Source organism: Misgurnus anguillicaudatus, chromosome 19, assembly GCF_027580225.2.
Source record: "Misgurnus anguillicaudatus chromosome 19, ASM2758022v2, whole genome shotgun sequence".
In the NCBI taxonomy this organism is placed as follows: domain Eukaryota; kingdom Metazoa; phylum Chordata; class Actinopteri; order Cypriniformes; family Cobitidae; genus Misgurnus; species Misgurnus anguillicaudatus.
In genome coordinates this window covers 25187292-25200365 of record NC_073355.2, presented here as the reverse complement: position 1 = coordinate 25200365, position 13074 = coordinate 25187292, and the positions used below count along the sequence as shown (strand labels likewise).

General features: G+C 36.8%; 1 protein-coding gene across 1 annotated transcript in view; it reads right to left on the bottom strand.

The window, feature by feature from the left end:
• LOC129425252 (uncharacterized) overlaps positions 1-13074 on the bottom strand; it is a 122630-nt gene that overhangs the window by 37966 nt on the left and 71590 nt on the right. The window contains exon 25 of the mRNA XM_073856644.1: positions 8565-8870. Within this exon, the coding sequence (XP_073712745.1) occupies positions 8565-8870 (306 nt within the window). The remainder of the gene's footprint in view (positions 1-8564; positions 8871-13074) is intronic.

Genomic DNA, 13074 nt, shown 5'->3' with positions numbered 1-13074 from the left:
CAAAAAATATATCATAGAACTATATTATAGGGAAGTTTCCCGACAGGGTTTAGATTAATCCAGCACTAGGCCTATTGCTAGGTTATATTAGGTCATTCAAGTAGTTTTTACAAACAAACCATACAAAAACATTACTGGTGTGAGTCTTGAGACAAGACAATGGCAATGATATAAGATATATCAGTGCAAGATGTCTTTAAATTAAGACAGATCAAACATGCATTTTAGTCTTGGACTAGGATAAGACCTGACTAGGAAACTGCCCCTATATCTCTGAAGCAGAACATAAGCCCAGTCTAAAATTAAATCATGTATTTTTAGGGATGTCACAAATCCAAATTAATCATGCTCATTAAAAAATACCCCATAACAACATTTAAAATCCTTGTATTAGACTTAGCTTAAGAAAAGAATAATAAGTCTTGATAAACATTCACCTTATTACACACCATATAATGTTATTAAACATAATCAACAAGTGTATTTTTTTGCAAATAGCATACAAGTGGTGCAGTGTTTAAGAATGAAAAAGAAAAGATTTTAGGATGTTATTTAATAATTATGACAAGACCATCATGTAAAATTAGACACCAAAAACCAAAGTGGAGAAGATGATCATTAATTAATTTTTGCGTCTGATATGAACGTAATACATTAAAACCTTTAATAAAAATGAACACTTTTCAGAAGTTAAACTTTGATTCTGTTAAGCACAAGCAAACATGCTGAAAGAGAAACTACAGGTAGGCTAGCTAGTGGATTATATCAAAAACCATCAGGACATCAACATGGCCATTATTTAGTGAATCCTCACCTCAGGATGAAGTAATAAACTGGACTGATGATTTAAATGTTAACATAGTCATATGTGCGTTGTTAACTCTCCGGATTTTGTTATGTTTCATAGCTCTGCTCCACTCGTTCACTTCTCCACAGAAACTGTTTGGTTACAGTGATCGTGTGAGCTGCAGACTGCGAGCAGATTGGATTTCATTTGGCGCTACGCAGACCGCTTGGTGATGTCAAAGTACCCTGAGAGCGATTAGAAAGCAGACTTCCCTGTGTGATTTCTCGATTCGTTCTCGCAATACTCTGATGTCATTCTTCTGGCTTTTGTTGAACCACATGAATACACCCGTCTGCTTTAGAGTCACTTTTGCGCCGCGATAATTTGATTTCATATGATGATCGGATCATGCAGTGCCGCATGAAGTCAAACGCACCAAATACCAAATAGCCGACTGTATATGAGGTTCAACCCGCCAAAGTAGCAAGTGGAGCATGCGAATGGTGAGTGATTCAGATGTCAATTTATGAATGAAAGAGTCAAAGGTTTGTCACACACTATCCTCTTGCTTTTTAAATGGGTAAGTTATACAGAAATCCTTGACCATTCGTATACTGCGTATACCGGCGTATCATGTTAGATTACGAATAATCAGAAAAAACAAAGTTACAAGACCATAGTCTACTCTAGTAATCTTTTTCATACTTCATTTTCGCGTTGCTCTTTCTCGTTATATGTAAAGCTCATTCATGACTCCCATTTCTCGTATTCGCTATTATTGTATACTAGCATCTATGGGTTTCAAAAGCAGTAAACTCAGCACATCATATTCAGCACCAAGATGACTGACATATATATATATATATATATATTAACGTATTAAATGCAGCACCAAACAATTCCGCACCAACCAATAGGCTGTAAAATACAACATGAAAATGACTGAACAAATCAAACGAACGCAAGCAAGCACGGAGGCCCCTCTTGGCCAGGGCCCCTGGGCTCAAGCCCAATCAAGCCCAATGGTAAATCTGGCCATGGCTGTCATCATGTCTCACGGAAATAACAGCGCTATTTGGATATTATGGATTATACTCCCGCCTACTTTTAAAAACAAAGTTTTAACGCGTGGTTATTGGAACCCGGAGTAATCTTATATACAGTGTGTTACGACGCAAATAGTCATCAGATTGTAGCCGATAAGACGTTCATGCGAAATCTGATTTAAAAAACAGACTATCTATACAGAGTATCTATATTTCACGGATTATACGCATTTGTGGACAAAAATGGTCATTGGATGTATTTTATTGGACTTTCATGGATCATTTACACATCTGAAACAGACTGGATTCGATTTTGCGATCGTTATATCAACACAAAAGGTAAGAAGTCACGTTATATTCTGCATGTTGTCATCTTCTGTCACAAAATACTACATTTATGATGCTAGAGCATCTGTATCTCAAAACAGAGATCATACATTGATGCTAATCCTGTAAATTATACCTTTTAAATGTATAGTGGTGTTAAAATTGTTTGTAGACAGTAAGTTAGGCTATATAGATATTTTTGCAGGCTAGATAGTTTACAGCGTGGTTTCGAAAGTTAAAAAAATATTTAACGGCTTTATTTTACAATTCTACAAGAACTAAGTAATAGTGCTTTTCCAAACTAAAGGTGTTTAGTAGTCACGGAATTTTGTGCTCATTTTTCCGTGGCATTCTTACGGATCTCCGCATTTTTCCGTGGCCCTGCTACGGACTGTCTTTTTCGTGGCATTCTCACGGATTGGTTACTCAACTGTTTTGTCCTATTTTCTTACCATTTTTGCTTCGGTTTAGGGTTAGATTTACATAAAATGACATCCCTACCCAAACCCAACTCTAACCCCAACGCCAGGCAACAATTGTTTAAAGTTTAGAAAATATAAAAGAATAAAGCAGAAAAAATAGTATAAACCAATAGTTAAAGTGACATATTAACGCAAACACCAAATCTAACCCTAAACCGAAGCGAAAATGGTTTGAAAATAGGAAAAAGCAGTTGAGTAACCAATCCGTGAGAATGCCACGAAAAAGACAGTCCGTAGCAGGGCCACGGAAAAATGCGGAGATCCGTGAGAATGCCACAGAAAAATGAGCACAAAATTCCGTGACTATCCCACGGAACTAGAAAATACATAACTTATTTTTTTTTAAAGTCTAGTAATTCAGGGCTCCAGACTAACTTTTTTATTATTATGAGCACTGTACCCCCTGACTGAAAATTTTAGGAACACAAGCAGAATATTTAGGGCAAACCTTAAATCAGCCTGCAATGCAATTATTCACATTTCCCCCCAAAATAACTGCATTACTGAAAAATACTAAATAGACTTGACCATATGCAGTTGCTGCACATGCTATTATGCACAATTTATGAAGCTTTAAAAATAGGACCTTATGAACCAAAGATTCATACAACCCCCATGACTAATTCTAGCCATAAGATACATACATATACAATAAGCTATATCCAGATAATGAGATGAGTGGCAGGGTAATACAAATTGTGTCCTTAACACGTTTCTTGTCTTCTATTCAGTTTTCCTTAACTGGGCACTGCTGTCCATTGCATAGTACCCCACGGTTTAGTTTAGTTTGGGTCGGGTCAGCTCACCTCACTTTGACGTGGTTAGCTTTTCCATTTGAGTTTAGTATCACTTCGCAGTGGGAGGGATTATAGGCATGTCGTTATATTTGCGCTGCATACGGCTGCAGGGGCGAAAATTTCATCTAAATGTTGGGGGGGACAATAAACATAAAATTTTTCAAGAACAATTTTTGAAGGGGACACCAATAATACAGGCAAAACTGTACTTGCAAGGAAATGTGTACAGATAGAAAACGTTTCTCTTTCTCTATGAACGGACGCAAATTTAATTTATGAATGCAGAGGTGAAAAGAGTAATAAAATATTCTACTCAAGTAAAAGTAAAGTTACTTTAATAATATTTTACTTAAGTAAAAGTAAAGTTACTGGTCTAAAAATCTACTCAAGTAAAAAGTAAGTCATTTTAATTTTAAGAGTAAAAGTTACTTTTTTACAGCGGGGAGAGGTTTCTAGTATAGTTCAAAAAGGAAGAATATACATCTCAAACTATGTTTTTAATTGTAAACATCTCTACAATTAAAGTGCAATAACAAATGTTAATAAAATTAAAAGCTTTTTATAACTAAGAAACATTTATGGAATTATTTAATGATTTTTACAGGTGAGTTATGCACTTTTGAAGCAAAAATAATATGAGGTCAGCAGCTAGTAAATACAATCATTATAGTAAGGTTGTAATTGATGTATTGCTGGTAACATACATTATGTTATTAAACTATATACATAAATGAGCATATAATGAGATGAGTGCCATGGCTATATACATCCTTTACACGTTTATTGTATTCTAGCTCCCAGACCTGTGTACCTGATGTCTTTCAATCTCTCTCTCTCGCTCTCTCTCTCTCTCTCTCTCTCTGCAATGTCTAATGATCTGCGCATTCTCGAGGACGTTCTTAAGTTGTGTTTGACTTGACGCGAAGCTGCTAGACCTCGGAAGATAATGCGCATGTATTAAAAACGCGTCGTGCAAATTAGCGGTTAAAACCCGGTCGGCAATTCTCAAACTCCGCACTCAAGAGAATGAACCCTACCTGAATGAAACAATCGCTTTGTGTCAATGGCCAGGGGTTTCTTTCATAAGAATTGAATTGAGGGTCTGCATTAGCCCGCGCCTGTCTCGTCCCTCTCCATGGTTCTTTTTGCGCGTTCCCCGCCCATCAATCAATCATCCGACCGTGGCGCGTCTTTATCACCTTACTTTTTTATTTTTTTTTACTCAGTAACGGATATGATTTAACATGTAGCCAAGTATAGCCTACAATACTTTAAACATACTTAAGTAAAAGAAAGTACAGATTTTAAAAACTACTTAAAGTAAAAGTACACAAAAAAACTCAGTTACAGCAAGGTGAGTAAATGTCATTTGTTACTTTCAGCTCTGCCTCACCTCTGCATGAATGCATAAAAATGTTTTCTTGATCGTTTATCTGCTTCTGTTCTCAGAAAACGAAATATGTTCATGTTTATATGTCAAAATAGTCCAGTTTTAAAACATATGAGGATAAACTGATAAGTGGGAAACGTTGTATTGTAGGTATATAGCTGATAAACGCGTCGACTCCGTACACTTCTCTACCACCGGACTGTGTGTCGGTGGTGAGGTAAAAGGGGCGCGGGCAGTGGACCAAACCACTGTGAGGTAAGGGACGGGGAATCAAAATGTTTAAAAGTTTTTTGTTGTTGCTCCGTTTGCATTTGTATTGTTTCACTTCTTACACAACTATTTTAAGTATTATAAATCATTAAATTATTTTCAATACACATATTTTAATGATATTTTAGGGGGGACAACCCTCAGATAGGGGGGGTCCTGTCCCCCCCGACCCCCCCGGGATTTCTGCCCATGTACGGCTGTGACATCATACAACTGAGAGCGTCCTTGTACATTCCCATACATATTTATTTATCAGTCCGCCACAAAATTAAAATTGGCCACCAAAAAAAGATGTTTACTTTGCACATCGCGTTTATAACTACCTCTGTCTCACATGACAGTTTCTGTTCAAACACCCGTGGCGTCAGTCGACGGCGCTCCACTGAGCCTCAATGAAGTTGCATTAAAGCATAAATAATACTGACGTGTACGTCGCGAATGTGCCGCCACAAACTGCAAGTCTGGAAAAAACTTTTATATGTTCGTGATTCACAACCTGTGGATGTTTTTCATCGCTAAAAGGGTGTTTGGAAACTTATAGCAGAGCACACATTACAACATGTTTGCTCGAGACAGCGCAAGCTAGCAGTAAGCTAAAGCTAATATTTACATAATAGGATGACGCCGATGACGATTCTCTCAGACCAATCAGTGATCTACAGGGTTTACGCGTCACGTTTGGTATCAGCTCGGGTCCCTTGGAACCCCAACTGAGGTGGTACGAAAAAACGTATCGGGTACTACGAAGTGATCCGAATGGAAAAGCTCCCAAAAGTAGGCTGACCCGACCCAAACTAAACCAAACCGTGGGGTACTATGCAATGGAAAAGTGCCATTACTCTCATCTATAATGTTTCTGGTGTTAATGTAGACTAGAGGTTCTCCCGTTCTCTCTCTCTCTCTCTCATCTCTGCCGTGTCTAATTAAACCTGTTTGCCTGCGTCTTCTCGCAGTTCTGAGGTATGTGTTGACTTTTACATGGGGCTGCGTAGACTCGTCGGTAGATTCAACTGAGCGCACGGTGACATAAAACTTTTACGCGTCATCCAAATTTGCGGTAAAAAGCCGATCGCACATTCCATAGTTTTATCACGGGGGCCGGCACATGCGCGACTACTTCGTTTTTCTTTGGCACTAGATGATCTGCTCAGTTAACACAGTGTTTGAGTTCTCCTCCATGTGTTTCTATGCAACTGACTGGACGGGGCGGAGCCACGTAACCTCACACGCAGTAGTATGTTTTAAAGGGAAAGTATTAACAGGATTAAAAACCGAAAATAACCGACATGATAAAATAGGGTCGGTTTACGTTTCTGAATTTCGGTTTCGGTAATTTTTCGATTAATCATGCAGCCCTATTTGTTATAATCGTCAAAATTGTCTAAAGATTTATTTTTATAACTCATGTGGTTATGTTGATCAGAAATGAATGAATACATAATTTACATTTACAAGTTAGTTTGACAGTGTTAGCATAAAACAAGACAATTTAAGTGGTTCTGCTTTTAATAATCACAAATTATTGAATGACTAAAAATGCAACGAACACACCCTCGCTGATGCAGGGATTTTTTTTAAAAAGTAAAAGTTTTTCTCCTGATTGTGGCAGGCAAACCGCGCGACTTTAAAAACTGATAAAACGTATTCCGTTGTTCAGTTTCCTCCCTGAATGATCAAGTGACCTGCTATGGCAGTTCTTGATCGAGCAGTGCTGACCAAACATATCAAAGTTTATTAAAATCTCGAAAGAAAATACAAAAACAACCTCCAACACTAACTCAAATACAGCAAGATAGGATGCGATCCTGCAAACATGGCGGATTACCCATAATGCAACACGGCGTGACGTCAACTCCACATTCCCTATAGTGTATGTAGTTTAAACAGACTGCTCATAAAATAATAAAGCACAAACAATAATATAATTGCTAACAACAGTAGCAAGCTTTTTTTGTTAAATAAGTAGCCTATAATGTGTTAAACTGCTGTAGTATAATGTGAGTGCTGAAGTAGACTGGGAAGAAATCTGATGGTTCAGTATTTTACTTGCCCAGTCAGAATTTTCACTGACATCACAAAAAAAGTAAAATATAAAATACAAATAAAATAGGCCTAATCTATATTTGTTGTTTCTGACATGTGTAACCCTAATAAATATGAAACCTAAGATTAAGGGTGCCAAAGGATGTGTTGCCAAAATATGTTAAATTGTTCTTTGATAATTACATTGAAGGTATGTGCAAAAAAGATCCAGAAACGTTTTACGTTTTACATGTCCATTTGCAACCCTATAATTTGTCATTTGAATGAAATAGTCTATTTTTGCTCTATTTGAAAGGGTCATGAATAATAATGTTGATCTATGCTCTGATGCTCATGCATGCTAAAAAAACAAACGGTGCTATATAGCACCAAACGGTTGCTTTGGATCTTAACCATAAAAGAACCATTTTTAGTGCCATATAGAACCGGTGAAGCACCTGTGTAGAACCATATAGGGGCCATATAGCACAACTATAGCACCACATTTGGTTCTACATAGCACTATATGGTTCTACACAGGTGCTTCACCGGTGCTATATGGCACTAAAAACGGTTCTTCTATGATTACGAGCAAAGAACCACTTTTGGTGCTATATAGCACCGTTTGTTTATGCCAGAAGCTCACATTAGTAAACAGACCTTATATTTTGAGCCCTTCTCAGATGAAAATATACATTTTGAGTAACAACTAATTGTTAACTAATAGAACTTCAGCTTTGCTTTTAGCATTTTAACAAATTTGTAAATTAATGTGTAATTTAATGTTGGGGCGTACATCTCGACTTAGATCAAGAGTCTTTCCCCCGGAAATATTAGACAATTTAGACTATTTTGTAGACATCTTTTGTAGACAGAATCAGGCACAAATGGGTTAAAAAAAAGAAAAAAATACATAATTATAAGAAGTGCCCTTTATTTCACTTGAGCCCCTCAAAATGTCTGTGCACGTCCCTGGTGCTGATAGCCGAGTTGAAAAATGTCAACCTGACGTTTTCAGCCGCATTTAAAGCTGTGGTGTGCACATCCCTTTATGGTTCAACATAGCACAATATGGTTCTACCCAGGTTCTCTATTGGTGCAGTTTGGCACTTTTAGTGCTATTAAGCACAATTTTTAAGAGTGTATTGTGTTGTAGGTCAAATCAGGATGTGTAAAAATAGTATGTCTGAAAACAATAGGCAAGAATTTCATTATCAGGCACAATTCAACAAGTTACCAAGTGAAAGAAATGTGTCTCTTATGAAAAGATGCAGCTCACAGAAACAATATCACAGCCAAAACACACTGCAGGATTTTTGACCAAAAAGATAACATTTTACATCAATAAATAACACTTTGTCACTCGTTAAATCTTGGTTTCGATTTTATGTGTTTAAGCTTCAAGCCTGGTAAGTACACAATGTTCAAACATCTATAACTCACCTCTGATGATCAGCAGGTCAGACGCATCTGAACGAAAGTTCCGTGAGAACACATTCACTTTATAAACACAACTGTAGTTTCCCTCATGTGAATAATCTGCCTCAGGAAAGATGAAGATGGCTGAGTGGTGGACAGCTGGTTTACTACTGATGATGTTTGATCCACTGAACAGAGAGAAGAAGCCTCCAGAATACTGAGATTCAGATGAACAAGTAATAGTGAAGTTGTGACCTCTGGTGATCACTGAACCCTGAGGACTAAAGTCAAACCATCCACTGAGAGAAATATTGGGCTTCTGCAGGTTCACTAGAAAACAAGAGGAAGACATGTTGATTATATTGAAGTAATGATTACAAGTGGCTGTGACAAGTGCAGGAATGCAGAAAAGCAGCAATTCATTGTGAACACACTCTCGCACGCCGACAGGGGGGGGGGGGGCAAATGGGCATTTTTCAAATAACAAGCCTTATATCACCAAGGAGGTCAAAGAGTGTATAAATCTGAAACATTTGGCTTTTAAACAATGTGACCCTCAGCTTTTAAGATTGGCACAGAAAAAGCTTAAACATTAAATAAGAGAAACTCTTAGGACTTATAGAGATTCAATTGAACGTGATCCGAGTAATAATCCAAAGAAGATGTGGTCTAAGTTAAGGTGTATGACTAATATGATACCTAATAGGATAAGCAGGCAGGGTGAAAATGATGAGATACTGGCAAATTAATTAAATGATTTTTTTCTGTAGGTTCAATGTTGATTCTTATTATTGTAGTGATGTACTGGCAGATATTAGGATTGATGATTCTGTATCTAAACCTCAAATGTGTTTGACGGATGTGGTCAAGGTTTTAAAAGGTCTTGACAATAAGAAGGCAACGGGGCCGGATGGTCTTTCTGCTTTTATCTTGAAAACCTTTGCAGAGGAACTAACACCTGCATGGGTGGACATTTTTCAGAGGTCTATTGATTTACATATCATTCCAGATATTTGGAAGAAGTCAATTATTATTCCAGTTCCAAAAAAATACAGTCCTCAAGAGCACAATGACTATCGCCCGGTTGCTTTAACCTGTGTTGTGATGAAATGTTTGTAGAGGATGATGGTGTGGAAGCTTAAGGAAGAGATTAAGGACCTTCTTGATCCTTATCAGTTTGCCTATCAAATTTATAGAGGCACTGACGATGCTATCCTTACTGTGGTGCATCATGTTTTAAAACATCTGGAGGATCCTAAGGCGTATGCCAGGTTGTTCTTTCTTGATCTAAGTTCTGCTTTTAATACTGTGCAGCCAAACCTCATGCTTTCCAAACTAAGTAGTATGGCTGTAAACCCATATAGTATTAAATGGTTTCATGCATTTCTTACTGGTAGGACTCAGCAAGTTAAAATCAAGCAGACTCTTTCTGAGTGTAGGTCCATCAGTTTACCCCAGGGATGTGTATGTTCACCACTCTTATTTACATTGTATACTAATGATTACAGGAGTCATCATCCTAGAAATATTGTTGTAAAATTTTCAGATGATACTGTCATTCTTTGTTGCATGGGGTAAAGAACACAGTCTTGTAAGTAATGTGGGAAAAACACAGGGAATGGTTATTGATTTCAGATCAGTTGGCAATCACTCACCTATTATGATTAACAATGAGCCTATTAGACATGTTGCTTCATACAAATACTTAGGTTTGCTTATTGATGATAAACTTTCATGGGAAGTGCATGTGGATAATCTGTGTCGAAGGGTGCAACAAAAAATGTACTTTTTACGGAGACTCAGACTCTTTGGTGTCACTCAAAGGGTTCTGTTGTTGTTTTATCATGCCTGCATTGAATCCATCTTATTGTATGGCATAACCTCCTGGTTACCTTGAGAGCACAGTTACCTTGAGAGCACAGTTGACTCGTCTGGTGCTTATGGCAATGAAAGTGGTTGGTTTGGGGGGTTACCTCTTCAAACCATATTCGATAAAACTGCTTTTAAACAGGCAAGGAAAATGACTCTGGACCCATCTCATGTTCTTTATCCTGAATTTGAATTATTACCATCTGGTCGACGGTTCCGCCCTGCAAGGTTCAGATACAACCGCTATAGGAATTCTTTTGTTCCTCTGGCTACAAGGCTGTTAAATTCAAATTCAAAGGACATGACTCTATGATTGTGAAATCGGTGTTGATGAAGGTGTTTTCTGTTGTGCAGCCCTACTTTACCTTTACCTGTACTGCCCAAAACAAATTTCCCTTAAAGGCGGAGTCCACGATGTTTGAAAAACGCGTTGGAAAAGGAGACGGGCCGACAACAAAACACACTTATAGCCAATCAAATCAAATCAAATGCCGGGTTGCGTATGTGTGGGGTGGGTCTATCAACAGAAGGTCCAGATTCTATTGGGGTAGGGGCGTGTTTGTTTGGGTGATTTCAAATATCAACACTGGCTTTCAAACATCGTGGACTTCGCCTTTAACAGGGACAAATAAAGTTATAAGTATAAGTATGAATGTGTACCCCTAACTCATAAAAAACTGCTTTACACAATAAAAATATATTGAGTTAGTCCAACTCAATTTAAAGTAAATAGCAATACTCAATTAGTTACCTCAACTCAATTTAGTGTAGTCTGAATAACTTGATTTAGCGTAGTTTGAATGACTCAATGTAGTGTAGTCTGAATAACTCAATTCTGTTCTTTTATATCGTTTTTATATCATACTAATTAGCATAAGCACATGTTAGCATGCTAATAATAATAACATATGATACATTGGATGAGCATGTGAGAAGAGACTGATCTCCAAACAGGCATTAACACGGTTAGGGCTCATTGCGAAAAATACGTTGCATCCACAACCTAACCACAAGCGCCACTCTTCTGCACGATGGTAACCAAACTATTTGAAAAAATATTACACAAACGCCTCTAAAACAACAAGATATACGGACATTAAACACTATTAAGTCTTTCTCTTTACCTAAAAATGCATAAAATAACACTTAATAACACTTATTATTAAATATCGTAATATATCTAAGAATTTTGATATAAGATTTTTTGGATGTCATTAGTGTTACTCTTTTTTTTATAGCTGGGAGTGTTGGTTACACTTTGTTTTGATAGTCCACTTTAGACATTCTACAAACTATAAATAACTGTGCAACTACATGTCAACTAACTTTCAATAATTTAAGATGTTTACATAAAAATACATTATACTGAATAATTATGTGAGTGTTACATCTCTGATGAAATAGCACATTTTGTTAAAATGTTTGTTTTTTCTGTAAATTGTCATTAGTGTTACCATCATTGGTGTTACCGTCTTCTCTAATGAGTAGTTCCTAAGCATTATTCCTTTAACTGACCAACATAAAAGCATACAAACAAAATAAGATGGAAATTTTTTTAAGTTTATAAGTTTTATCATATTCATTGTCTATTATTATATTCTCATTTTGTCAAGTATTGAAGATACAACCTCACGGATTCTTTATTAAAATGTATTAAAAATTCAACATAGATTAAGCTCTTCGTTTTGCGGATTCATAGATTTGACAAGTTAATTAATGCTATTATAGAAGTTTTGGCTGTTTTGAAAGAAGTTCATTTAAGCAGATTTCCATCACCCGAATTCCACCTTTTCTGTAAAATGACCAAATTCTTTGATTTGTGTCACGAGTTATGAAGAGGAAAATCTGAGTTCATACCTGTAAAATTAAATGTAACCCTCAGTCGCATTCATTGAGAAAAACGAATGCCTGCTCATCATGAAAGCTCTTCACAAAACAATATCCCTCGGGGCTTTTGGTTCAAAGGCGTGCATGTTTGGAGAAATATTGTTTGATTTTATATGTTTACTTCACATTTCTAAAGAGAGGAGTAATATTTATTCATTTTTTTGTCCAAACATGGCCATATTAGCTGAAGTTGTTTTACTGATTTTCCAATAGTCTGTTCATTCATACGTGATGCCTGAGGGCGCCCTCGTGCAGAGACAGGTTGGGTCAGTGTCATCATACACCGTATAAGGGAATAGCCTGCTGCTAAAAATATGCACATAAAGAAGTTTTGACGAATAAAACAAGAAGACAATAAAACTCAGTTGGGATTATATATGGTCTATCTGTGTTCTTTCAGTCATGTCGGGTATTTAAATAACCAATACAGTATATTTATTATAATGCAATGTCTATAAACATAGCCTAGCACTGTAGAGTACAATAACTTTATATTACAGTTTCATTTTACGATCCAAAGCCACATCAGCTCACATATGGTTATTTAAAACACTCGAATTCTGTTATAAAGTGAGTTTGTAGCAAAAACATGGTTTTAATCCCACTATTTGTTGTGTTTTGATGGTGTGCTAAGCTAAGTTTATGCTTCTAGTGCAAAGGCTTCATGAACTGTCTCTAATTTTAGTTTGGGTGTGACTTTTTGGGGGGTTTCAAAAGAGGGGGTTGACGTTTAACTGGTTTTAATAATATTGAGTGCATTCACACTGAGTCTATTTTT